This window comes from Symphodus melops (assembly GCF_947650265.1).
Source record: "Symphodus melops genome assembly, chromosome: 13".
Taxonomy (NCBI): domain Eukaryota; kingdom Metazoa; phylum Chordata; class Actinopteri; order Labriformes; family Labridae; genus Symphodus; species Symphodus melops.
Genome location: NC_136703.1, coordinates 13166555 through 13190305, shown reverse-complemented (window position 1 = coordinate 13190305; position 23751 = coordinate 13166555). Strand labels below are relative to the sequence as shown.

Genomic DNA, 23751 nt, shown 5'->3' with positions numbered 1-23751 from the left:
ATTGTTTCATAGCACTAGAATATAATTTACATTTAAAATGGTTAGATGCCTGATAAAAAGCAGGTTCACAGTTTTTTACTAAGCTTACCACACTAAATATTCATATAAAGTTTTGTAATTAGTCTAAATTAATATCAAGTAAAGCTTTGTTGCCTGACACAAGTTTTACCTATGTGAGTGAAGCGTGGCACACAACATCTTGGCTAGACCATATTGTGACCACAACTGATGCTCGTGCCTCTCTGGTAAATGTGGAGATATGTTATGAACTTGCCACCTCTGATCACATACCTGTTGCTGCACTGTTAAACATTGAGAATGTTCCCCTGCTGTCTGGAAATAATAATGCTGCTTCCTCAAGTAAACTGGACCTGTCAAAACTGAGCAGTGATGATGTGGCTGGATACTCACTGCGAATGGACAGTTTTTTAAATAATATTGCACTGCCTCAAGTGGCCCTTATGTGCTCAGACATGAATTGTAAGTACATGCAACATGCTGAAAACCTCTGTGCCATGTATGATGATAGTGATGACTGGACAGATGACAAAGACCTCTACCGACAGCGCTGTAAAATCTATGCTCAAGCTAACTTGCTTAGAAGGAGGTGCTGTGCTCTGACTCTGTGGTTATGGGTGGGAGGGGCCCACAGGCCATATCAGACACTTAACACTGTAGTAACAACAGTATTCCATGAGAATAGAGACTCTAAACCCTGTCTGAATTTACACATATAATTATGTGGATCCTAAATTAAACCTCATTGATGGACACTGAAACACTGCATCCATAAGTGACCAGTTAAACATCACCTCACCTGGGATCTGATCTTTTTAAATCATATTCGGCCCACTTTCATCTTTGGATTCCCACAGGTGTCTGAGCCAGGCCACATTTGAAAAGCGATGTGGAAAAAAAAAATCTGATTTTAGCAGAAAATCAGAATTGTGCCAAAAGGCGTGCAGTGTGAACACAGAATGAATAGAAACTGTTTCAACACTCTAGACAACAGCAGCATTTATTTAGCAAAGACAGACACAGCAACAGGTACAGGCATACCCATGAGCCTCTTGTGGCAGCCGTCCTGCTCTGGTTTGACTGTGGATCTCTTAATAGGATTATCTATTCTCAGGACAGGAGAAAGCCTTGGGGGGGGGGGAAATGACACAAACACGGACAGAGTATTGGATACATACAACTATCCTGTATATTGGTATTCTCAGCAGCAATGAGAAGTTGACAGTTGAGTAACGAGGACTGGATGTAAACTGGGAGGAACTTTGATGATACTTGTGAAGACACGATGGATGCTCAGGTGAGTGAAATAATCTACCAGCTGTCCTTCCTATTTCTGTGTATGCAGATTTCTTTTAATGACGGCGTTTGTGTTTCTGAACGGATCTCAGCCTGCAGCAGAGACAGCCAGCTTCTGTCCCTCCACCATGCTGTGCAGTGAGGACAGTGATGAAGGTGACAGCTACTACATGTTCATATATTCCAACAACAAGAATGAAGGTTGTGAATTTAAACTGGGATGTATCTTAAAACAGAAGCCAGCCAAGAAGAGACGGCAATGGTCAGCTGGAGTGAGCTCTCCATCATAGAGCGAGTAGGCCTTAACAGGTACCACCGGAAAGTATAATAACATCAGCCATTGTCTAATAATGTGTTAATCTGCCTTTGTTAAAAGTGCAATGCTCTTGTTTTGTTGACAGCGTAGAGATGTCAGAGAAAGATTTGGAGGTAAGGTCACCCCACTGTTCATCGAGCTGAATGTAACACTGATCACATGCTGTTTAAACTAATTGAACTGTTTTTATTGGCCTGCATGTGGTTGCTTATTCTCCGCTGTGTAATTCAATTGAATTATGTGGATGGAAACATCAAATTAGCTTTAGGTAGGCTCGGAGGATATTTTAGGGCTTTGTTCTCTCGTTTTAATTAAAAGTGCATTAGAAATGGATCTTTGGAAGGCCAATACAAACCGGAGCGATCACAACAAGCAAATGTACATTTGCTTTAAAGTTTACATCAGCACCTGACGGATTCACTGTGAAACTGTCCTCTGATGTTTTAATGGTGACCTCATGTCTGTACTGAGTTATTTAGTGTGTAGTTCACATCTTTAAACTCACTGTCTTGGAGAAAATAGTTAAATCTAGATTTTAAAATATATTTATATGGGTACATCTTGCATATTTATGTGACAGAAATTCACATTATGGACATATTTCTGTTGAGACTTTCTACTGTGGCCCCTCTGGTGCTTTTTAAAAGGTATACAGTAAAATTAAAAAACAAAACAAAAAAAAACACAGCTAATTACCATTGTTCCTCTTGCAGCCAGAATTGAAACCTTAACAAAACGTAAACATTTAGAGTAAGGGTGTGTAATGGCTGTTGATGTTCTTGCTGGCAGACTGCCTTCTCTCAGATCGCCATGGCCTATAGATGTGATCAGTACACCCTGAAACAACGGCTGCAGGCGGAGGAGCACGCCCGCAACCTGGCAGAGGAGAACGTCCAGCTGGAGCTGACCAGAGGCAGGGAGACCCTGGAGGTGCAGGAGGAGCCAGATGATGTAAAATGAGCCTTTACGACACCAGCAGAGAGCAGGTTCTCATGTCTTTGTGTGTGCGTGCACACGTGTGTGTATGTGTGTGTATGTGTGTGTATGCGTGCGCGTGTGTGTGTGTGTGTGTGTGTGTGTGTGTGTGTGTGTGTGTGTTCCCAGATGTTAAAGGGCCTGTGTCTGGACAGTAAGCGCAGTACGATCCTGCAGAAGCTGGAGCTGTCTCTGGACATTCTGGGTGGGACCGTGGAGCGGATATCAAACACGGCGGAGGTGCTCGGGGCTGTGCACCAGGTACATGGACGCTCCTTAAGACCTGCAGTTAGATTTGAAGCTTACGTAACCTTTATCTGAATAAAATAACAAAATCTCACCCACCTAAAACCAAAGGAAAAAGAGCATGAAAAGTAACACCATCATGTCTACTTTTATAGCACTAAATCAATGTTAACAACAAAGTGTTTGAGGAAACTTTTTTAGAGGGGCTTGTACATATACCCTGATGCTGTCTTCAACCAGCCCTCTTCTCGTCCAGGATCACAGTCAGTTTGAGGGTTTGTCCACTGACTGTAAGCCTAAAATAAGAAACTCACAATGTCACATAATATAACAACTGTATGAACACTATATAAAGAGGTTTAAAGTTCGTAGATTTAACACTTACACTACAAACTGATTCATGTACATTGAGGGGCCTTACAAACAACCCAGGAATTCTGAATGACCTTCAGTTAATGTATTTGACAGTCTGAATCATCTGAGTAACATTTGGATTATTTATCTAATGTAGAGCCATTAAAAAAAAACGTGTTAGAGTGTCTTCAATGGCATACACTCAGTGTGCTTCTTTGTCATAATTGTCTGCAGGAGGCTCGTGTGAGTCGGGCCGTAGAGCTCATGGTGGCTCATGTGGAGAACCTGAGGAGACAACATGACAGAAATGTGGCCGAGCTGGAGGAAGCCAAGAAGACGATCCAGCATCAGAACTCCTGCAGAAACAGCATAGATCACAGACCATCACCAGGTCTCTGACAAGTTGACTTCTTTATCTCGACTCTTTCATCTTTTTACATACTGTATTTGACTGACCACTGGATGTCTTGTTGTAGAACTGGAGGAATCTGACAACAGAAAGAAAAGCTTTCTGCAGGTATGCAGACAGTTGGCCTATTATACACATCTCTGAGCAGCTACCTTTTCATCACTTCAATCTCTTTTTCACTCATGTTCTTTTCTATTTTTGTCCTTCAGATCAGTGGTCGTCGAAGGGTTAGTGTATCTCTAATTCCCCTCCAATTCCAGGTAAGGAAGTTTCTTTAATGCTCTGTCCCACATTTTAAGACATTTTATCATCCACAAACCAAAACGAGAGTCTCTATAGGAAAAGATAAAGCAAGACTTGAGGAAGCAGGCCTCCCATGACGGCTTCTCCCCCAACATGAAGTCTTCCTCCACATGTCGGACTCCATCTCCGAGCTCAGAGCCCAACTGCTTTCCCACAACCGAGGAAGACAGCAACCCAGTGGAAGACAGGTCAAAATTCTAATAAATATTCTTTAAATATGTATGTTTGGGCCATCTGGAAAATTAAACATCTGTTCTTCTAGGCCTCAGGATCCAGATGATCCAGAGACTTCAGCTCCTACACTCTCTCCTCAGCCCTCACCCCAACCCACCACTGAGTGCCTTCCTTCAAACCTGACGACTTCCAGGAAGATGGAAAACAAAACGTGAGCCTTTAATCTCTGTGTATTTCAATAAAAGCAGAGATACCACACACATATAGAGGCCACAGGAAACATGGCATATTTCTCACATTACATGTTTGCAGTGTTTTAGCATGACATAGAAATAATGTTGGAGCCTTTTTACTGCAGTCTATCACTTGTCCAAGCAACAAAAACATGCGTGTGAACATGAATTATAAAGCATTGGTAATGGTGTATGTAAAGCTGACACTTTTCATGTGGTTAAATGTGGAGCAGGACTGCACAGTGGTAGAGTGCTTAGTGCTGTTGCCTCAAAGCAAGTACTGTAAGTTCCTGGTCTGAATCCCCTTTGTACAGGGCTTCTCCGCGTGATGAGTTTGCATGTTCTACTCATGCATGTGTGGGTTCTCTCTGGGTACTTGGGTTTCCTCCCACAGTCCAAAAATATCGACCTTTTACTGTTTCACCAAACCTTTTCCCTGTGTGCCTCCAGCCCTGTCTGAGTATTCAAACAGCCGGTACTACTCGGGGTCATCTTAATGGGCTGACCCAGCTTTGGCTGTTGGAGGTGAAGCAGACAGACTCCTACCTTAAGCTTTGCGAACGCCATATTTGCTTGGTTGCATGTCAATGGTAATAATTTAAAATGGTGAAATATACTGAACCACATTTAAAAATGAACGATATTTCAAATAATCCTAATGTTTTGTTTAAGCCCGGTGTTAAATATGATTTTAAAATCTTGTACATATAGTAATGTTTTTCAAATAGCATAATGCTAAAAAATCCTCTTGAGTTTACAGAATGTGAAATTATTATTATTATTATTATTTTGGTAAAGTGTAAATGTATTTATTTTAAAATGGTCTTTTTTTGTGATTCTATGATCATAATTGTTACTCAAACAAACAGGATATTTGCTTGAAAGTCCAATGCTTCAGTCACCTGTTTGTGAAGGACTTGGTCACCCTTTAGGCTTGATTTTGTTTTTTGTACTGGGGCTCAGTTGGTAGAGTTGGTCCTCTCTCAACCAGAAGGTTAGTGTTCGATCATCAACTCCTGCAGCCACAAGTTTGATGTGTCCTTAGGCAAGACATTCAACCCCAAGTTGGCCTCCTACTGCTTCATTAGCGGCGTATGACTGAATATGAAAGGTCCTGTACAAGCTCAAGTCCCTTTACAATTCACTAACAAAAGTGTGTGTCTGCGTTGTTGTTATAGTTCCCCTCTGGAGTCTTTGCGGCAGAGAAACAAGAGCAAACCGGCGCCATCAAAGAAAAAAGTAGAGAAGGATAAAAAGAACGTGAACATTTACAGACGACTGTCTGGTGGCATGTAAGTCAACCTGTGTGTTACAAACCTCTTGATGACTGGTGATGTTTTCTTTGGTTTACTCACTGTCTGTCTGCTCTCCTCAGGTATGGCTCTCTGTGGAGACAGCGTCCTCTGGTTCACTGGGTGTATCGCTGCCGCTGGGCGCTCCTCTTCATGTACCTGTTTGTGCTTTTCGGTGTAATAACACTGACTTATTTGTTGTTGGAAGTTCTATGATAAACTCTAGATCTGTTTAGAGATTGGTGTCAAAATGTGACTGGACTGTAAACATCTCGTGTGTAGACCAGCTGATTTACCTTCCCCACACTGGAAAGCTAAGTACTACAGTGCCACACGTTTTGGTTGTAGTTTAAATCTCAGGAAACAACGTTTTCTTCTTTCTCAAGAACAATACCACAAAGGTTTGGCTTTCAGTTGCAATTTTTTAATTATAAATATACAAAACATATCAAAACTGATACAATCTCTTGGTTAGGATCCTAACTCCACACTGCATTAAAAGCATTCACCCACCACCACTACAGGCATCAGCGAATGATTATTACAAGTTGATAGTAACATCAGGTATCAAGGCTAGACAGGTGTTAGTTGTCAACTAAATATAGATTCAAAGAGCACTGCATTTTAGATGGTGTTGTTACATTTAAGTAATAAATCTCTGTCTTGCAAAGGAAAGTGTCAGAAACAGATAAATATAGTTAAATACTGAAAATTATATTAGAAAAGAGGAGCATATTTCAAGCTTCTGTAAGTGATTATTGTGCAAAATGTGTTCAGCCACAGAGAGAACCACAGTGAGCTTGTTTTCATCTTTTGATCCCCTTGACATGTTTAATGAATTAGTATGAATGTAAATTCACCCCAGAAGCAAATCAATTCAAAACAAAATAAATAAAACTGGCATTACACCTTACATTAAGTTTTAAATTAAAAGACGAGAGAGGAATGGGCTCACCAGAGTACCCATAGGTCCACGTTCTCTGCATCATGTCGACAAAAGATCTCACAGAGAGTCCAAAGCCTTCAGAATAAATACAGTGATGAATAGAAAGGAGTCACACGCTTCCTACTGAATGTGCTGCAGAACAGTCGTTGTCTAAGCTACACCTGGCTCACGATTTCAGCGTCCTCTGCGATGAACCACTGGACTGGAGTACCGTCTGCAGCTCTCTGGAGGATCATGTTACCCGAACCCTGTGGAAAAAGACAATAAATAAGTCATCACGAGAAGCATTCATTCAGAGCTGCAGGCATTGAGTGAATCAAAGGTAACATTAACCTGCAAACTATATTAATAATAGATCAATCATTTCAGCCACTTTTCAATGCCCTTCTACCTTGCCTTATAATATTTTCTTCTGTTCATTACGATGGGTTTGATGGACCTCTATGAGTAATATCCTCCTTTTAATGGATTCAATTCATGAGCTGAGCCTTAAGAAAGGACTTAAATTCCTTTGCATTTTAATGTATAAGTTAATAAAAGAATTGTCTAAATCTTTCGGCAAGCCTAAGTTTAGATATTTAATAGACACCTGATGCCATGTCAGAGGGCATCTGCGCTCAATTTCTCAGATTTATTTTGGGCCTTAATTTGAGAGACAGGACAGTTGATAAGAGTCAAATATCAGGCAAAGAGAGAGAGGACCTCGAGGACCACTGACTCCGTTCATGGGGTGAGTGCACTAACCACTGTGCCAGCATTTGCTCTCAGTTTCTCTCAGTGGTCTGTAGTTTTAAAATAATATTTGAGTTGGCTAATATTGATCTTGTACCCTGACATTGCATCCGTTTTGGAAAGGAGTCCTTAGGTGTCCTTAGACAAATCTTAATGTCCTCGGCCTGCCAGTTCATGTTCTGCCCCTTCAGTAGAAATTCCTCCGATATCTTTGTTGTGTCTGATATACGACGCTAATGGTCCAGATATAGAGCAAACAGTAGAGCTACAGTCCATTTTCTCCTTGCCTACTTTGAGTCAGGATGAGTTCTAGCTGTTCGCATTAAGATTTCCATACAGCACTCTGCTGAATTGATTTCAACAATGCGATGGGATGTATACACTGTAATCCAAAATGTAATCAACAAAGTAATCTGATGATAAAAAAAGAGTTATAGTAATGTGTTGCATTAATGAGCTTTTTCTAAGCTATTTAACTACAGCTGTCAAATCAACCTTCTTAAACCGTATCTAAGTGTGTGAGCTGACTGATTATGGGCACCGACCTGTCTAAAAGGAGGAAGATGAGGTGAGGTGGGGCTCGTGACACTCAGGTGATCCATGCAGCTTGGTCGTAACTTCTGCATCTGGTTCCTCTCGTGCCAGGACTTCAGCTCCTCTGACACGATCTCCCTGGGCATCAGCCTGATGGCGTGGTTCGGGTACTCCTTCAGTGAGGGCGTTCGCACCAGTCGAGTGTAAGGAGGAGGTGGCTTCGGGATTCTCCTCGGGGACAATGCTCCCTCTTGCCACTGTCTTGAAAGCGGGCTGTGTGCCACAGGAGGTGAGGACACAAAGACCTTTCCAATGTCCAGGTCTTGAGGAGAGAGTGGGCCATCCTCTGCCGGGGCTCTGACGTTACCAGAGCTGAACTGGGACTGGTTGTTATTCTTCTGTGGGCTGGGGAAGCTGGAAAGCCCTTTCTTTTGTGCTCCAAAGTGTAACCCATAAGGTGGCGGGCAGAGCTTTGGGATCTCAGTGGGTTTGTCCCTGCCAGGAGAGCTGATGTGGGAGGAGGAAGAGTGCTCAGAGCTGCTGTCCTCAGAGCTGGACTGGTAAGGCTGCAGAGGAGAGTACTCCGGAGAACGCACCATGAAGTTGGCTATGCAGCGCCGCTGGGGCAGCCTGGCTCGCCCACGATTGTTCTCTGTGTTGCACTCCTTATCGCCTGGTGGCTTACTTTTAGGAAGTCTAAGAAGAGAAATGTGAAAATGAATAATTACATGGAATGTGGTTTTATTCTCTTTTTTGCACGAGTGTGCAAGCAAAATGGGACTTTTCGGTGTACCTGAAGGACTGGGTGTACTGTCTGCGTATGTGCAGCTCTGGGGTGGAGGGGGCACTGGTGGAGTTGTTTTGACGCAGGGCAGAGTTCCTGACGAACTGAGAGAGAGGAATCCTACAGCTCTCTACAGACACTTGGGACCCTGGTGGACTGCTGCACACGATAAAAAACATGAATGATGTTAGATACACAGCACTAAATGCACCAGTATTAAAATAAAAAAGCAACAATTACATTTCTTTAATTACTGACAATAAGCATCAAATCCATCAGTTTAATTCTCATTAAATATATACATTGCTGTTTCAACTTTTTCTATAACAAAGCCATATCCACAGTTTGGTCTTTGATGGACTGTTATACAGTATACAGCTGAGACTCTTACCTGGACCTGCTGCTGCTCGCAGATTGAGGTTTATTGAGCTTCTGGTAGGGCTGATCCAGACTGGTCTCTTTCCATGGAGAGTTCTGGATGGGGGAGGGCTCATACTCCACACTGAGCTGGCTTGATGACTGCTGGGATGACTGAAGGGTCTTGGCTGACAGAGGCGGGGTGTCTGAGAAGGAAGTGCAGGACTCTGATTGAGACGGCGGAGTGGGCGAGTCCATGTCTGTGCATGAGCAGAGAAAACATCATTGAGAATGCGACAGGACTGTTATTTCAGATCAGTGAGGGATTCATGAAGAGAATCACACGCCACTGATTGCACACTTCTATTGAATATGTCTTTTAACTATAGTTCTAATTTAAAGCCTGTTTGTGAGATGAGAAAATTACACAAAAAAAAAATGTATGCATAAATGTAATCCTTCCTCACCTTCATCCAGGGCCACAACATCAGACAGGGAACTGTCATCAGACATGCTCAGATCTGCAACAGAAAGAAACCCTTTTTTAAGAGTCCCTCAAACTAATGGTGTGTTCATGGGTGCAGTTCACAGTTTGGCCTGTGGGGGGAAGCAGTGTTACTCACCTCTGTTTTGGCTGCTTGAGGTGGGGATGCACGGTGAGCTGCACTCGCTCTTCACCCTGTGCTGGAACACGGCCTCCTGCAGGTCTTTCACTTTCCTCTCTTCCCTCCTGCACTGCTGCAGCCGGCTCTTCTTCTGTGGTTTGCTGAGGTTGTCCTCCACAGACAGTTTGCGGACTGCCTCATAAATCTGCCGCTGAAGAGCCAAGTCAGTTTCCAACGCTTGCAACTCTGAATCCTATCATGAAGACAAATGATGACATTTAGTGTTAGCTGATAAACTTGACTCTTCGTTGTTCACTGTTTTGTTTTTCTTATTAAAGACTCGTGTTGGCTCACACCTGATTATTCAAATGGATCAGTCCTTCATCCAGCTTGAAGGAAGCTCCAATCCTCCTTCTGACCCGTGGTGGCTTCTCTTCAGGCATCAGAGGATAGTCTGAGGGCAGTTTACCAGTTAACTCCTGTGAATTCAAAATAAAAGTGTTGACTGCAAAAAGGGGAAAAGCTGTAACATAACAAACAATAAGAATCCGTCATTTACGGCTATCACTAAGTTATTTCTGAACTAATCGAAGCACAAGAAAAAAATCATCTCTGTCTATGTGTGAGTAACATGTTTTCATCTATGAGTAACTTACTGCCTCCCTGATGCAGAGCTTCCTGAGCTCCAGCACGCACAGCTCCAGACGCTCCTCTAGAGACTGGTGTTTGAGCTTCAGGGCTCTGGTGTTGGTGGTCAGGTCCTTTACCGGGGATATGGGACTGTCAGGACCTGCAGTGAACACACAGTCTATCAGGTCAGGGTTTCACAACCAGGGTCTGGACCAGCCACAGTCACAAACATACCATCCACTATTACTGCACTGTTTAACTATGTCATAGACAGGAGTTCTTTTTCTTTTATCCAACCTAGCATCTCATTTCCAAACACATACAACACTTATGGAACTATTTAGCAGCTGCAATAGTTACAGCTTTAGTTTTTTTTAAGTTTTTTTTTTACTGATGGTGTGTCACTTCAGAGAATTTGGTCAACCTTATTTCTGTTCTCTGTAAGGTTTTAAGGTTTTGCTCAGATAAGAACGTGTAGGTAATGAATGAATGGAGCTCTTTTTTGCATTGTGTTTTTCCCCTGCCTCGTGGTGTGACATCTGTCTGACAATCCTCAACACTGAGGCTCATTCGGGACAACAAAATGTCAGTATGTCTTGTTTAAACTGTGCATGTTCTTGTTTCTTGCCTTCACTTTGAATCAAGTGAATCCAAATGAACACTATAACTAATTTGGGGGAATTTAGGACCAGTTTAACCCTTTTATTGCTTCATGTTTTCCTCCTGAATGCTTCTAAATGTTGATAAAATTACTGTTTTTTTCATTTCTGTTGTATTATTGTACAGCCTTAAGCTACGTTGTATGTTGTATTACTTATTGATGTTCTTACCAGAATGTAAGATAATCCCGCTGTCTGTGTCACTGATCTCCTCTTTGCTCTCGATGGCCGTCATCTTCTCTGTATGCTCTTGAATTTATCAGTATACCTGTTGAAGTGAGCAGATTTTGCAGGTTAGTAAAAAGTAAGATCACTTTAGACTATTTATAAGATTACAGATTCTCCTGTTGTTTTGCTGCCACATGGCTTCATTCATACTCCCTCCTGCTGCTTTACTTAACAAAAGTGAATGACTGGCGAGTGTCCTTTCACACACTTGTCAATGCAGCTTTCCATCTCCCCCTCCTTCTCCCCCCTCCCCATGCGCACTCACAAAAGCGGCAGACCCCCACGGTTGACTCGGCACATGTGCAGAGGTTAATCTAAATCGTGGTGCCATGGTGACGGGGCACTGCGTGGCTGGCCAGGGGAGCGTGTTGTCGCGAGGCGTGTCAGAGGGCGTTTAAAGAACCCGGGCCTCGAAGAAAAAAAAGAAAGCAGATGGCAGCGGGAATTACCCCGCTCATGCACTGCACCTGTTCCCCCTGCGTGCCCCTCCCTCTGCTCCCATTCAACCAGTGTTCAGAAAACCACCCCCGGGGGGCTTTGAAGTGGAAGAATGTCTCAATGCTGGGCTTGTCCGCGCCACATCAGATCACAAGGGCCCTGCTGACTTCTGTGCAACTCTGCCCATTTCACTGACACACTTTCACAACCAAGCGGGAAGAATTCATATTTATGGCCTGCTTGCTCCACTGTTTGCACACAACACAACATCTGACTGGCAACAAATAATGAGATAGAACCACAGCCAGAAGAGGAAAACAATGACAACAACAAATTGGAGGTAACATTTAAGTTTGGCTTAGGGTTAGGGTTAGAAAGACTGATGTATTTATTTTTCCTTTTTCTTTTTTAGGCGTTTTTTTTCCCGTCTCACATGCTTGCCATCACTCAGGACTTCCCCTAAAAAGGATTACCTCAACAAACAACAAAGCATTACCATGATTAAAGGATATTAATATGCGGCCTTTCTTTCTGTGACACATTTAAACGTGTAGTCCAAACTTTTGATGACTCATAAAGCAGCCTCCGCATTAATACCAAGAAAAACAAAGGAGATCATCTGAAATAAAGGGGTGGATAAAAGCACAACACATGCATGAACACGCTGCTATCGTAAAGCTCTGTGAATCCTCGACTCTTGTCTCATCATCTGCGTTTGCAGATTGGTATCAGGCCTTTTCCTGCAGGGACCAGGAAGACACAGATTTGTGCAGATGAAAACCTCCTCTTACAGGATATCATTGTGAATCCCGATAGGCCGGACCCATTCAGCACAGCAGCTCATGTGAACTGATGCAGCTTGAAGCAGCCAGTAGCACAATCAGGCACAGGCTGCTCGAGTCAGTAAAACAACACTGCAACAAAGGGCCTGTATCCACCAACCAGCCCCAATAATCTGCTGTGGGCACAGTATCTGCTGACAGCATGTTGTTGGGCCAATATTGAGACAAGGCTGCTGTGAGAGGTGGGGGAAATTTGCAGAGCTGAGTTTTTTTTTGTTTTTTTTTTTCACTGTGGAAGGTTTAATCCTGCTGTACTCAAATATATGGCTCCAATGCTGAAGCGATCTTACACTAAAGACGTCAACAGGAATCAAGTCTGGTAATCAGAGACAGACGGGGCGATGTGGGATTTACCCACTTACACCCCATAACTCTCTGAAGACTTTCACAAGACTGTGGTCGGTGGTCTAGGCTGAGCGAGTAGGTGGATGCGTGGTGAAGTAGCTTATTGCCAAGATGTTGGTGCTGATTAGTCAGAGCTCTCTTAAATATCTGGAGTGTTGAGATTTGACTTTATGTAAGGGCCAAAAACAATCATTTCTTCTCTCGTACAACAGGAGTAACCTTCCATTTCCTGAAGGTTTAGCTGCTGATAGCGCTGTCTCCATCTTGACTGATGTAGTCATAACATCTTAATTGCGCCGCATGTCATCAGTGACAAGTATCTTGGACCGTGTCAGGGATGGGAGCGGACCATCCCGCCCATCCTCGCCGCTCTCCAGCCTGTGACACTTTAAACATCTGCGGAAGTGAGTGTTTATGGCAAGAGATCATGATGTGGATTCACTGTCTCCCCGACTTCCCCCACCACCCTTTCCCATGAGCCTTTGGAGCACGATCTCTTGGAATGCCTCCACCGCCGCCTCGCTCATTACCACTGTGGTCGGCCCTGGAATTACCAACAGGGAGCAGACTCACTGAGGAAACAGCAAGGGATGCCTGAAACCAGACCTAGGACTGTTCGAACACTGTAATTAAGATTCTCCACTGAATGCTGATACTATGGAAGAAACCAAACGACTTTACAGCATGCCTTATTTCAGAGCCTGATGAAAAGCCAAAAGCCATTCAGCAAAATGAATCAACTCTGAGCACAATATGGGCTGCTGGAAGAAAAGTGCATCAATGTGGGGGAGCGGCAGGAAAGAAAAAAGTGTTGTATTACAAAGCACGTCACTCACTGGAGTCAAATCTTTGTCTAAAGAAGCACTGCTGAGCTTGGAAACTGCAAAGAGGCTGTTATTACATAAAAGCTGAGCTTTGAATAGTTCTTGAACTGTAAATGTCTCGAACATCAGCCAGCCTTTACCCTTTGTCAGATCAACACTGCTTGGTATTGCAGGGGTCTTCGTTTGCAAGCAGAGAAACAATGAAGGGGTAATAAGCACCATATCAGCCTGCTCTCAGTCACTGGAGGCCATATGCTGGACAGACACACCAGCCTTGTTACAGCCCGACAACAGCGTAAAAAGCAAAGTGCAAGAAGAGATGCTCCATTGTTCTCCAGAGGCTGAAGGGCTGCTTCGGGTTCATAACACCTTGCCCCACTGAGTCATCATTTCTGAGGCCTCTAAATGGACAATGATGGTCAGCTTGGGGCCCCCTGGCAGGATGTGGTTACAGCTTTCACCCACAAGTACCCACTGATGACAAAAGCACTGGTGGACTCCAGGAGCACAACAACACAGAGGTGTCGTCTTTAGCACCACAGTAGCACTGTAAGTCTGTCAACACGAGGACGATGGGAGATTGTGTTGATTCTGCTGCTGCTGGCACAAACCAACAACCAGCCTGTTGACCCACATTAGTCTTAAATCACTGTTTAACTGTGGATGCAACCTGTTAGTATATAATTCAGTGTAAGGGATTAAACTGCAAAGACTCAACAACACAGCTGTTTTCTATTCTATTTATCTCAACAAATAAAACGTACAACTCTTAAACTCACAGTATATGTAGAGGTAACTGCAGTGGATGAAGTAGATCGTATTTAGCTCATTAGATTACTTACTACTAAGTTAAGTAAAAATAGTAATGGTATACTAAAAAATATTTTCCCTGGCATGTCCTGTTCAAATTCATAGAAGTAGGCTGCAGAAGTATGAACAACAACGTGCACTTTGAAAGGGCAAATTAAAAGTACATAAAGGATAGTCATCTTTTACCTGTGAAAATGTAATCTTTGTCAATTAACTGCAGCTATGAAATATATGTAGTTGGCTTCATTTTGTAACCCATATAAAGCTATCTGTCATATTCAGGTCAACTATCTTTTTTGTGAAATGTACAGAATTGTGAAATCATTGCTCATCACTTCGTCCTAGCTCAATACTGCCTGTACATGTTAAACTGCTTACTTATAACATGGTCTAAAAGAAAACAATCCTATACACCTACCTTGTAGTGAGATTTCAGCTCCTCTACAGCATCCTCATGGTCTGCAGACCCTCTTCCTTACTTTCTCTGTTCAGATGTGAGAGTAACACTTGGGACATCTGCTTCAGGCAACTCCATCTTGTTGGTAAAGGGGGGGGCGTAATTTAGCTTTATTAAACTATTTTTTGTTCAGCGCATTTCTTGGCGTACTTCATGGATTATTATTTTTATCAACACTTTAAAAAAGCATTAATTTCATCAAAGTACCTATTATGCCGAGAGAGTAATTTTCTTGATAGCAAGTAATCTCACCGGACTCGTTTGAAATGGTTTCGTCCGGAGCGGCTGACTCTCTCCAGACAAGCTGTGGGTAATGACACAGCACGCGACTTACTGAGGAGCTTTTAATCTGAAAAGCAGTACAAAAGAAGAGTGACCTGAGGGTGAGACAAGTTTTGGTAAAACCAGGGACAGCTGGTGAGCAAGTGTGTGCTGGTGAACAAGACCACACTCACCACTGTTTTCCGCCATGATGAAAAAACAAACAAACAAGAGCAAAGTATGTTTTTTCCCCTTATCTCACCCTCTCAACAATCCAATCATTCATTCAATTTGACGCGCTGAAAATAGATGTAGATTTAATTTCTGATCAGCATACACAGGGAGATAACTTGTTATTTAGCTATATTTGACCTACTTTCTCCGAGGATAATGTTTGTTCTGTGGGACATTTGACATTTACTTTCTTGATTTCAGAAAAGTATCCTCCTTGTTGCACCATTGATCATGCACACAGTGCTTCAATATTACAGCAGAAGTTCAAACTAAAATACACATTTGTACTTCTTTGTAATTGCAGAGTAATTGAATAATAGTGTTGTTTTTTTTAACTGATAATAAAAAGTTGCGCATTAACAATTGTACTTCAGTAAACTATTTTCTACTATTTTTCTGATAACAACAACAACAAAAAACATTTTTAGCAGAATAGCCCTTTGTAGAATAATGCTACAAATAGTATCTTATTTGTAATTTCTGGGGCAATGTTTACACATTGAGGAGCATCAGTGCTTAGTCCACAATTAGTTAAGCACTTTTGGGTCGCTTGTAAACTCCCATAGCAGATAAATAAGGCGTTGCTGATATAATACCACTTCCACCATGTTATATAACATTGTCTGTACAATGTAAGTTACTCCAATACATAAATGTGGAAGCCATTACAGCTATTTAGTTGTTTTGATTAAGCATTAAGAACAGTATTTGCTGCTGAAATTAACAGTGGTTTGTTTCATCTCAACCAAATCAAAGAAATCCTTTGGGTGTGGAATTTTTAGGAAATGCATCAGCACTCTCTTTTAGGTGTGATCTGAAATAGCAAATTCTATACTTTTATTTGCCTTCAGACAGTGGCTTCCCTCGTATCCCAAATGTCTCCAGCGCTTTAACCAGGCCCTTGGGTGTTCTCCGCCTGTATATCCTGAAAAGTCTCCACCAGATGGCCTGTGCTTTCTCCTCTCGTCCCCGTGATGGAATGAAAAGATCAGCTAATTAAACAAAGTCCCATATCCATGTGAATGAAGCGTGAGAGTCCTTAGGGAGAGGAGCTGCATGCAAATCAATCCCGGGTGCTTTGAATTGTGTCAAACAAAACAACACTTCTCTGCAAACCATAAAAGCCTTTATTTCCACCGCACATGGACACTAAAATCCAAATGTCACAAACAGATAGACAACATTTGTAACACTGGGAAGGGGGAATTATATTGATACTAAACAGTTCTGTTAAGAAATCTGCCTGTTAACAACCACATTTTGATCTAATGGAAAGTCAAGAATTGCAATGATGTAGCTAAACCAATAAAACGAGATAATGTTATGCTCCTTCTATTAAGGAGGATGGAGAAGTTCATTTGAAAAAAAAAATGAATACAAAAGTTTAAAAAAAAGAAGATATTCATTCCCTTAACAGCACTCATCTTCCCCTCACAAATATTGATCCACACCATTAAATATAAAATGGGCTGCCATTCCTTCATTGGACACGTGACAAAGCTTTGTTTTTCAATATTTCAAAGCTAGTTTAGGTTTGCTTTGTGGTTTGCATGATACCTTTTAGTACGTTTACATTTGCAGTTTATCTTAAAATAAACTTTGTGTCCTGAGTCGGTGCTTCTGTGGTCAGTTTTCTGTGTAACTCAGCAGATGGTGAGCTTTTAGATAGGGCCACTATGGTGAGATACTGCAGGGGCTTATGGCAGCATTTGGGCCTCACTGCTCGGACGCCTGTGTTCGCCTCAAGTTGTCCTTCACACGGACAAACTCTGGAATCTTTTGCTGGTTCTCCCGCCGTCTGATCTCTTCCTGCTCATACTGCAAAAACAAAGAACACATTTACAAGTCAAGGTATTAAAGGAGAAAGAGAGGTTTTCTTTATTTTGTTCTTAGGATGATTATACTGTAATTAAAACAAAATGTCAGTACACAGGATACTTAAAAAATGACAATCAAACCCTTGAGGTAACTTTTAAAACAACTCCTGTGTGTTAAGCTACATTTTTTAAATTCTAAAATAACATTTTATGAAATGATTGTCTTGATAATTTGACCTCTTGTAATTTCTGCTGCCTCTTGCGAAGCTCTGTCTCCAGATCTGAAGGCCTCTGTCGGGCCATCTCTTCCTCTTTGTGCAGGTCCAGTCTGCGTTGCTCCAACACTCGCTTCAGCTCCGGTTTCTCCTCCAGGAGTAGGCCCCTGCTTGGTCAATCAAAGTCACACTCAGTCACTGCCTGTTCTGATTGAGTAAGTGACTATTTTACAATAATGTCAGAAATAAGCGTTGTTTTCTGTATACCGTTTATGGCTGAGAAGCAGCTCCCGGTGTAGGTTATGGTAGCTTGGTGGCTCCACAGAGGAACCGTTTAGTTTCCTGGGGTGAGTGATCTCGTCCCCACTGCAATCTGCTGTGGACTGACGGAAAAGCAACCCTTGGCCAACACTGGTCTCTGACCAACGGAAAACAACTCAAATCACAATATGTTGACTGCAACTTCAAACTCCTCACATCTGATGCACTAATTCTAAAATTAAGAGCATTGTCATTGTAAAACTATTTTTATGTTGTGATTGTATGATTTCATTGAAAAAATAAGTAAATAAATCAAAGGTTGGAAAACAAGATTTTCAATAATTAAGCTTCCATAAAATAAACGTTTTTAAGCATATTTCAGATTTACTGGATGACAGATTCATCCATTTTTTTGGAGGAAAAATGTATGAATCTGTAGGTTCTATTCAATTAAAAACTGTTTCTATTATGTGTTTTAAATGGAGTACATCTCTTATTGAAATATTTTAATATACCCATTACATGAAACAATTGTAATTTGTTATATTTAAGTAAAACTCAATAAATCACACTTCTATTCAACAGCTTAATACACTTTGCGTGATTCTTTTCATGTTTTGATATATCTTCATTACGATTCTGCTTTTTCTCTAAAAACATACCTTTTCTGAGATGTCCAAATCCTGTTTTCTGTCAGTTTACATGTTTTCAAACAAGAAAAAAGAAGAAGCTGTTAGTAATTTGACAGGATATTAATTTCATATGCACTCGCTGACACAATGAAGTTAATGTTGCTGCACCTGACTGTCAGAGTATCTTATTTAATCTGATCTTCACCTGATGGGACTGAGGTCATAATTAGATGATGTAAGAGATAAATGGACAATGCCCTGCTTAAGCAGGTGAGGTGGGTTTACTTGGGGCATAAAAGGTGTGACAGTAATGTAATTTTGTCCTGACAGTCATTGTCTTTGACCGTATTTGTTTAGCATCAATGTTTCTGTATTTTCTTTTAGTCTAATAATTCAGTGTTAATCCTAAAAGCCTAGCCAGGGACAGAGGTTGCAAATAAGCCAAGGCCAGAAACTTTTATGCATGGCATCGACTTTGTATATGAAACAATGTTTACTGCATTTGTTTCTGTTAAATAAATAAACTAAAACATAGACAAAACATTGTCTACCAACAGTAGAAGAACACATAAGCAGACAGATACATTTGACGGACCCACACTAAAACCACATAACACAGAGGGAAGGGTTTGAGAAACTCACAGCTGGGAGATTTTGTGGTAACTCACTTCACCTCTACATCTAAGAGATTCAAGCCTGTAGGTTCTTTAAAATGTGTTTTTACACCTCAGAGCTTTCCTCTCGTTGGGGGTCGCTCAGAACTCAGAACTTTTTTTTGAGAATGTGCCTTTCGCTTTTCGTGGCTTCGCCATAAGTCTCCAAATCTTGTCTAACAATTAGTCCTGCAGAGAGGTTGAGCTGGGAGATAACCTGACATGACAGAAACCATTGTTCCAGTCAGATCCTGCAGGGCTGGGATAAATTCCAACAAAATCACCCCACCCAATTTCCAGAACAGATGCTCTGAATTGTTTAATCAAAGGAAGACAGACGTTTACATGCAGCATGCAATTTTATCTGAATTAGATGCATAGTAAATGATTTTTTAAAAACAGTGGGGCTTTGAGGTAATATGAATGTGTATTTAACATACAAAAATAATATGGTTAAAATGGATTTAAGTAACACAAGTAAAGCCCTTATAAAATAATAGAGTTTAATGTTGCTGTGTATGTATATGATCCAGTTATTTAGATATTTCTAAAGTTCAAAATCAGAATTAAAAGCAAGATTGAGGTCGAGTGACAAAAAGGTTTACAGAAACAAGGAATTAATCTTGTTTATTTGTACATTAAAATAAATAAATAGGATAACAATTTTAAACAAAGTACACAGTAGTATTCCTACTGTATAGGAACTTCAATAAAATACTATACATACATAAACATAAAATAACAGTGTATAAAATATATGCAACAAATTTAATTTATGTGAGTAGAAGTAGATGTATAGTTTGTACAAATTATTCAGGATTGCTTCAAAGTATGATCTATAGTATTAAGGGTGATATAAAGACTTAAATGAAATTAACAACGACGATAAATTGACTGATATACACTTGCTGCCTGACTGAAGTCATTAAACCTGTGACAGATGGCCACCAGACCAGACGTTGACCTCTCCCTCATCAGATGAGAGAAAAGGTGTAAGAAAGCATTTTGCAAAGACTCACTTTTTTTGCAGCTGACCCCTCCATGGTAGGACGTTGGAGGTCCACTGTTTCTAGCAAGACACAGTGTTCCTCTTCTAGTCCATGTTAAAGGAATCACACCTCACATAGTCTAGCTGTTGTTTTTCTTTGACTGCATCTTAGTCCAACATGTTGCTCTTGATGGAGGATCCTTCAACCCTTTACCATCCACAGTCACTAGTGGTAGACACTGAAATCTTGTTACGCCACAACAACCCCCACACGGAATAGAAGGCTAGATTAGTTAATTGCGGCAGACACAAATACAGCTTAAAACCAACCTAGCACGGCACGAGTAACATTCGACTCCTGCACCCATCCCATTGATAACAACAGACACACCAATTACAACAGCTCTCAGTAACATCTTTCACTCTGTGTGATCTTTGTATCAAACCAAAGCTAATTTAACTGACACTGGCATGTAAGGATATGATACATGAAAGATAAAAACTTCATAGCAAATGAAGAAAATCCTATAGAGATGCATGTTTCTAACACATTAACATAGGTGATGACTGTGCTTTCTGTATATATTCTTGTGCACTGTGCAGATTATTTTTCTCTTTCATGTGCATTACTTGTCCAAAATGTACGTCTGTCACTGTTTTGTTTTTAAATTAAACGTATATGTGAACTGTATGTTCTATTTCTCTCTCTTTTGAAAATTCTTGGCCGCTGTTAACATAAAGAAATTTTCAATTGGCATCAATAAAGGTTTATCCAATCTACATTTCAACTACATGTAAACATTTACATTTTTATTAGAAAATCGGACCATTTATGGACCTGTAACTCAAAAATTATACATATCAATAATGTATACTTTGTATCTGTTCCTTTAAAACTGAAGAGCTTTATATTTACAAAATCTGTTCTGGACAATCAAACATAAACATTTTATATCAGAGCAAATTTATGTAAACAAAGAATTAAAATGGTCAGGATATTTATAGTGCAGTTATTACTCTAAGGTTTTAACCAGGAATGCTTTGAATTGACAATAATTCATTGGCTTAACTGTAAGTGAATTGTCCCATTTATGTATATATAATCTAGTAGACAATCAGAAAGCAGCCATCCAATGTTACTATCTAGTGTTGTAGTAGATTCTAATTTGCAAAAAAAATTCAAATAAAAGATTCAAACTTTTAAGTTAGTAAGGAAATGAAATAAACCAGCATGTATAATTAACCATATTGACTTGAACGTAGTTAGATAACTATTGTCAAATGTTTGTTTTGAAGCTACATTTTTTGCATAATTGTCCAGTTTTTAGTGATTTAACACAACTTAACTACAGCAGCCTATTCTTACAAATACAAACATTCAGACATGTAAATCCTTCCCATGTTTTGACTGTCAAGGTTTTACATGAAATCCTCTTTTTATTCGACCGTTGTGTTAAAACCAATGAAACCATCGATGGCATAAACTGTGAAGACAAGAGAAGATGAATGACTCTCTAAAAATACACAATAATAGTTTGTCATAGTTTTACAGCTTCTTTAAAGTTGTTCCATAGGTGAGTGCCTATAATACGCTTAATATCCTCGTTGAAGCATATACTGTAAAGGTATGAAGATACTTAAAACTATAAATTCATCAATTAATAGGATGTTTTTAAATAGTATTTCCCATTAATGGCCACGAGGAGGCGATATACAATTATTTACTTATTTCCCATGATTCCATGCGGCTTTTGCGCTTAAAAGCTGACCCGGAAGCATTTTAGCTCTCATAGTGTGAATGGTCTGCGTCTTGTCCGTGTATGTGAGAGTTATGTTGCTGAGTGAATGTTTGTAATGTGTGCGTTGTTTGTGAGTGAGTATTCGTGTTAAAAGCTACACAGTGATCTTATTTGATCTGGTCTGGGTCTGGCTCTGCTCCGATCAGAGATGATAAAAAAAGCTCTCTCGAGCCTTCGTGGCGATGAGCAGCTGGCGAGATTTCACTTCAGGGCCTCCACACTTTGTTTGTTGTGGGTAGAGATGATGAATTGATCAGATATACTAGTTCTGAATGAGTTTGGGTTTTTCTCAAGCTTCACAATGGACCGTGAGTAAAGAGGCGATTCTGATCTAACCACAACAGACTTTAAAGACCTCTGTATGAGGAGGGAAACAAAAAAAGGACTTTAAAGGTCTCTGTATGAGGAGGGGGAAAATCAGACGAGGTTTGAAGGAAACGTCTTAATTTTTAGAAGTAATCTTTACGTATCTGTGTGTTTTCGTCCAGAACACGTGCTCAGGGACTTCGGTAAAGTTAGAAAGATATTCACCGATTCGGCTTTCTCGGACCAATAAATCACCAGCGGAACATTGCTTTTACAAAACCAATACCTCTTTACAATCACAGCAAGGTGAACTGCAAGCTAGTCGGGAACATGTATAGGTTTTAAAGTTCCTTGATTTGAAGCATTTTAACGTTTGAGTAGTGTTAGTTTATTGATCCATGTGACCCTCTTTGTCCGACCAGCACGTTGTTTGGACAAATGGGCACAACTTCAATTACTAGAATCAAATAAAACTCGCCGTAAAGCAACCAAATTCTTCGAGCTGTGCTATATATCATTTTTTTAATCAGTGGATCTATAGCATAGCTCGTCTCATCGAAAAAACATTGTAAAATGTAAGTTGAGATAAACTTCTAGTTTTAATGCAAAAAGCGAGAAAAGGCTAAAGTGCACATAAGATAAAGCTAAGACGGGACTGCAGATGTTACAAATGTAGTCTAAACATTCAGTGTGTGTGTGTATATATATATATATATATATATATATATATATATAATATGTGTGTGTGTATTCACACACTGACACCAGTGGTTATGTAAGCAAGTCTTTATTTATATAGCAATTTTAAAACAATTAGTTACAAGGTGCTTCACAAATGTAAAAACAGTAAAACATACACAAAGAAAGGAAAAATAAATAATAGCGTGCAAAAAAAAAAAAATAGGCATAAGGAAAGGTAATTGATTATATGAAGGCTTGTCTGTACAGGTGGGTTTTTGGATACTTCCTGAAAATGTCCAGAGATTCATCAGATCCGAGGGTTTGTGGTAATCTCATTCGTGTATTAAAAGTCACTTATTTTCTTCTTCTGTTCCCCTCCTTTCATCTCTGGAGGTCTCCCACTCCAGAACATTTTTAAAACCAGAAATTTCCATCTCTGCATTCTGATCCATTTAAGCACAATTTGAGCTATTTGTTTTCCAGTTTGTTTCTTTAAATCTAATGAAGGGTTCACCATGTACATTTTTACAAAGTGATGCATTCATTTGAAAACATAGACTTCTGCTGAATTGTTTTATACTGTATAATCAATCATAATCCAGAATGACCAGATCGAGATTCATGACTAGCCTAAATGACTAGTAACTTTACAATGTATACCTACCGACCAACCAACCAATGATTATCAAGTTCACACACAAGTAAAGAAAATAAATAAAAGGTAGTAAGAAATTACAAGTCAAATCAATAAATAAATCAAATGCAGAGTGTCTTCACATTTGTCCTCCAACAGATCTTAGTCAGGAAGGCTCCACCCCGCTTATCCTTTTAACACTCAAAGAGACAAAAAGTGAAAGAAAAAAACAGGAGATCCAGATACAGTAAAAACACGTTTGTGTTCACTTTAAATAACCAATGTTTGTTGCTTTTATACATTTAGATGTGTTAATATGAGACCTTGCTTGTAACAGAGTCAGGCTGATTATGCTGTATTAATTCGATTTAGAGGGCGAGTAAGAAAAACATCCAAATATATCATGTTCGCCTTTATAACGCCATATTGAAAAGGCGTAGAATTGATCGAAAGTGTAAATTCT

The 23751-nt window shown here is 40.3% G+C and overlaps 3 protein-coding genes across 7 annotated transcripts; 1 reads left to right on the top strand and 2 right to left on the bottom strand.

The window, feature by feature from the left end:
* Positions 1-1162: 1162 nt before the first annotated feature.
* Positions 1163-5880, top strand: LOC306833689 (uncharacterized protein). 3 transcript variants are annotated; one of them, XM_079359149.1, is made up of 13 exons: positions 1163-1315; positions 1407-1470; positions 1551-1623; positions 1716-1743; positions 2420-2560; positions 2735-2866; positions 3440-3596; positions 3682-3722; positions 3824-3874; positions 3954-4105; positions 4180-4302; positions 5503-5616; positions 5700-5880. In XM_079359149.1, the coding sequence occupies exons 1-13, from the start codon at positions 1304-1306 to the stop codon at positions 5830-5832; spliced, it is 1221 nt and encodes a 406-aa protein (XP_079215275.1). In that variant the 5' UTR covers positions 1163-1303; the 3' UTR covers positions 5833-5880. The 3 variants fall into 3 exon arrangements, with proteins under 3 accessions (XP_079215275.1, XP_079215274.1, XP_079215276.1); XM_079359148.1 differs by lacking the exon at positions 1163-1315 and having other exon boundaries at positions 1364-1470; XM_079359150.1 differs by lacking the exons at positions 1163-1315; positions 1407-1470; positions 1716-1743 and having other exon boundaries at positions 1549-1623.
* Positions 5881-6018: 138 nt separating this feature from the next.
* inavaa (innate immunity activator a) lies at positions 6019-15300 on the bottom strand. 2 transcript variants are annotated; one of them, XM_079359147.1, is made up of 11 exons: positions 15060-15300; positions 14763-14885; positions 11035-11131; positions 10231-10364; positions 9931-10053; positions 9593-9827; positions 9437-9490; positions 9004-9229; positions 8622-8771; positions 7840-8524; positions 6019-6810 (listed from the first exon to the last, which is right to left on the bottom strand). In XM_079359147.1, exons 3-11 carry the CDS (start codon positions 11096-11098, stop codon positions 6718-6720), a joined length of 1764 nt encoding a protein of 587 aa, XP_079215273.1. In that variant the 5' UTR covers positions 11099-11131; positions 14763-14885; positions 15060-15300; the 3' UTR covers positions 6019-6717. The 2 variants fall into 2 exon arrangements, with proteins under 2 accessions (XP_079215273.1, XP_079215272.1); XM_079359146.1 differs by having other exon boundaries at positions 14769-14885.
* Positions 15301-16406: 1106 nt separating this feature from the next.
* On the bottom strand, positions 16407-20036 carry LOC306833690 (protein FAM107B). Of its 2 annotated transcripts, none has more exons than XM_079359151.1 (5): positions 19900-20036; positions 18258-18285; positions 17602-17752; positions 17357-17504; positions 16407-17120 (listed from the first exon to the last, which is right to left on the bottom strand). In XM_079359151.1, the coding sequence occupies exons 1-5, from the start codon at positions 19921-19923 to the stop codon at positions 17019-17021; spliced, it is 453 nt and encodes a 150-aa protein (XP_079215277.1). In that variant the 5' UTR covers positions 19924-20036; the 3' UTR covers positions 16407-17018. The 2 variants fall into 2 exon arrangements, with proteins under 2 accessions (XP_079215277.1, XP_079215278.1); XM_079359152.1 differs by having other exon boundaries at positions 17357-17501.
* Between the last annotated feature and the right edge of the window lie 3715 nt (positions 20037-23751).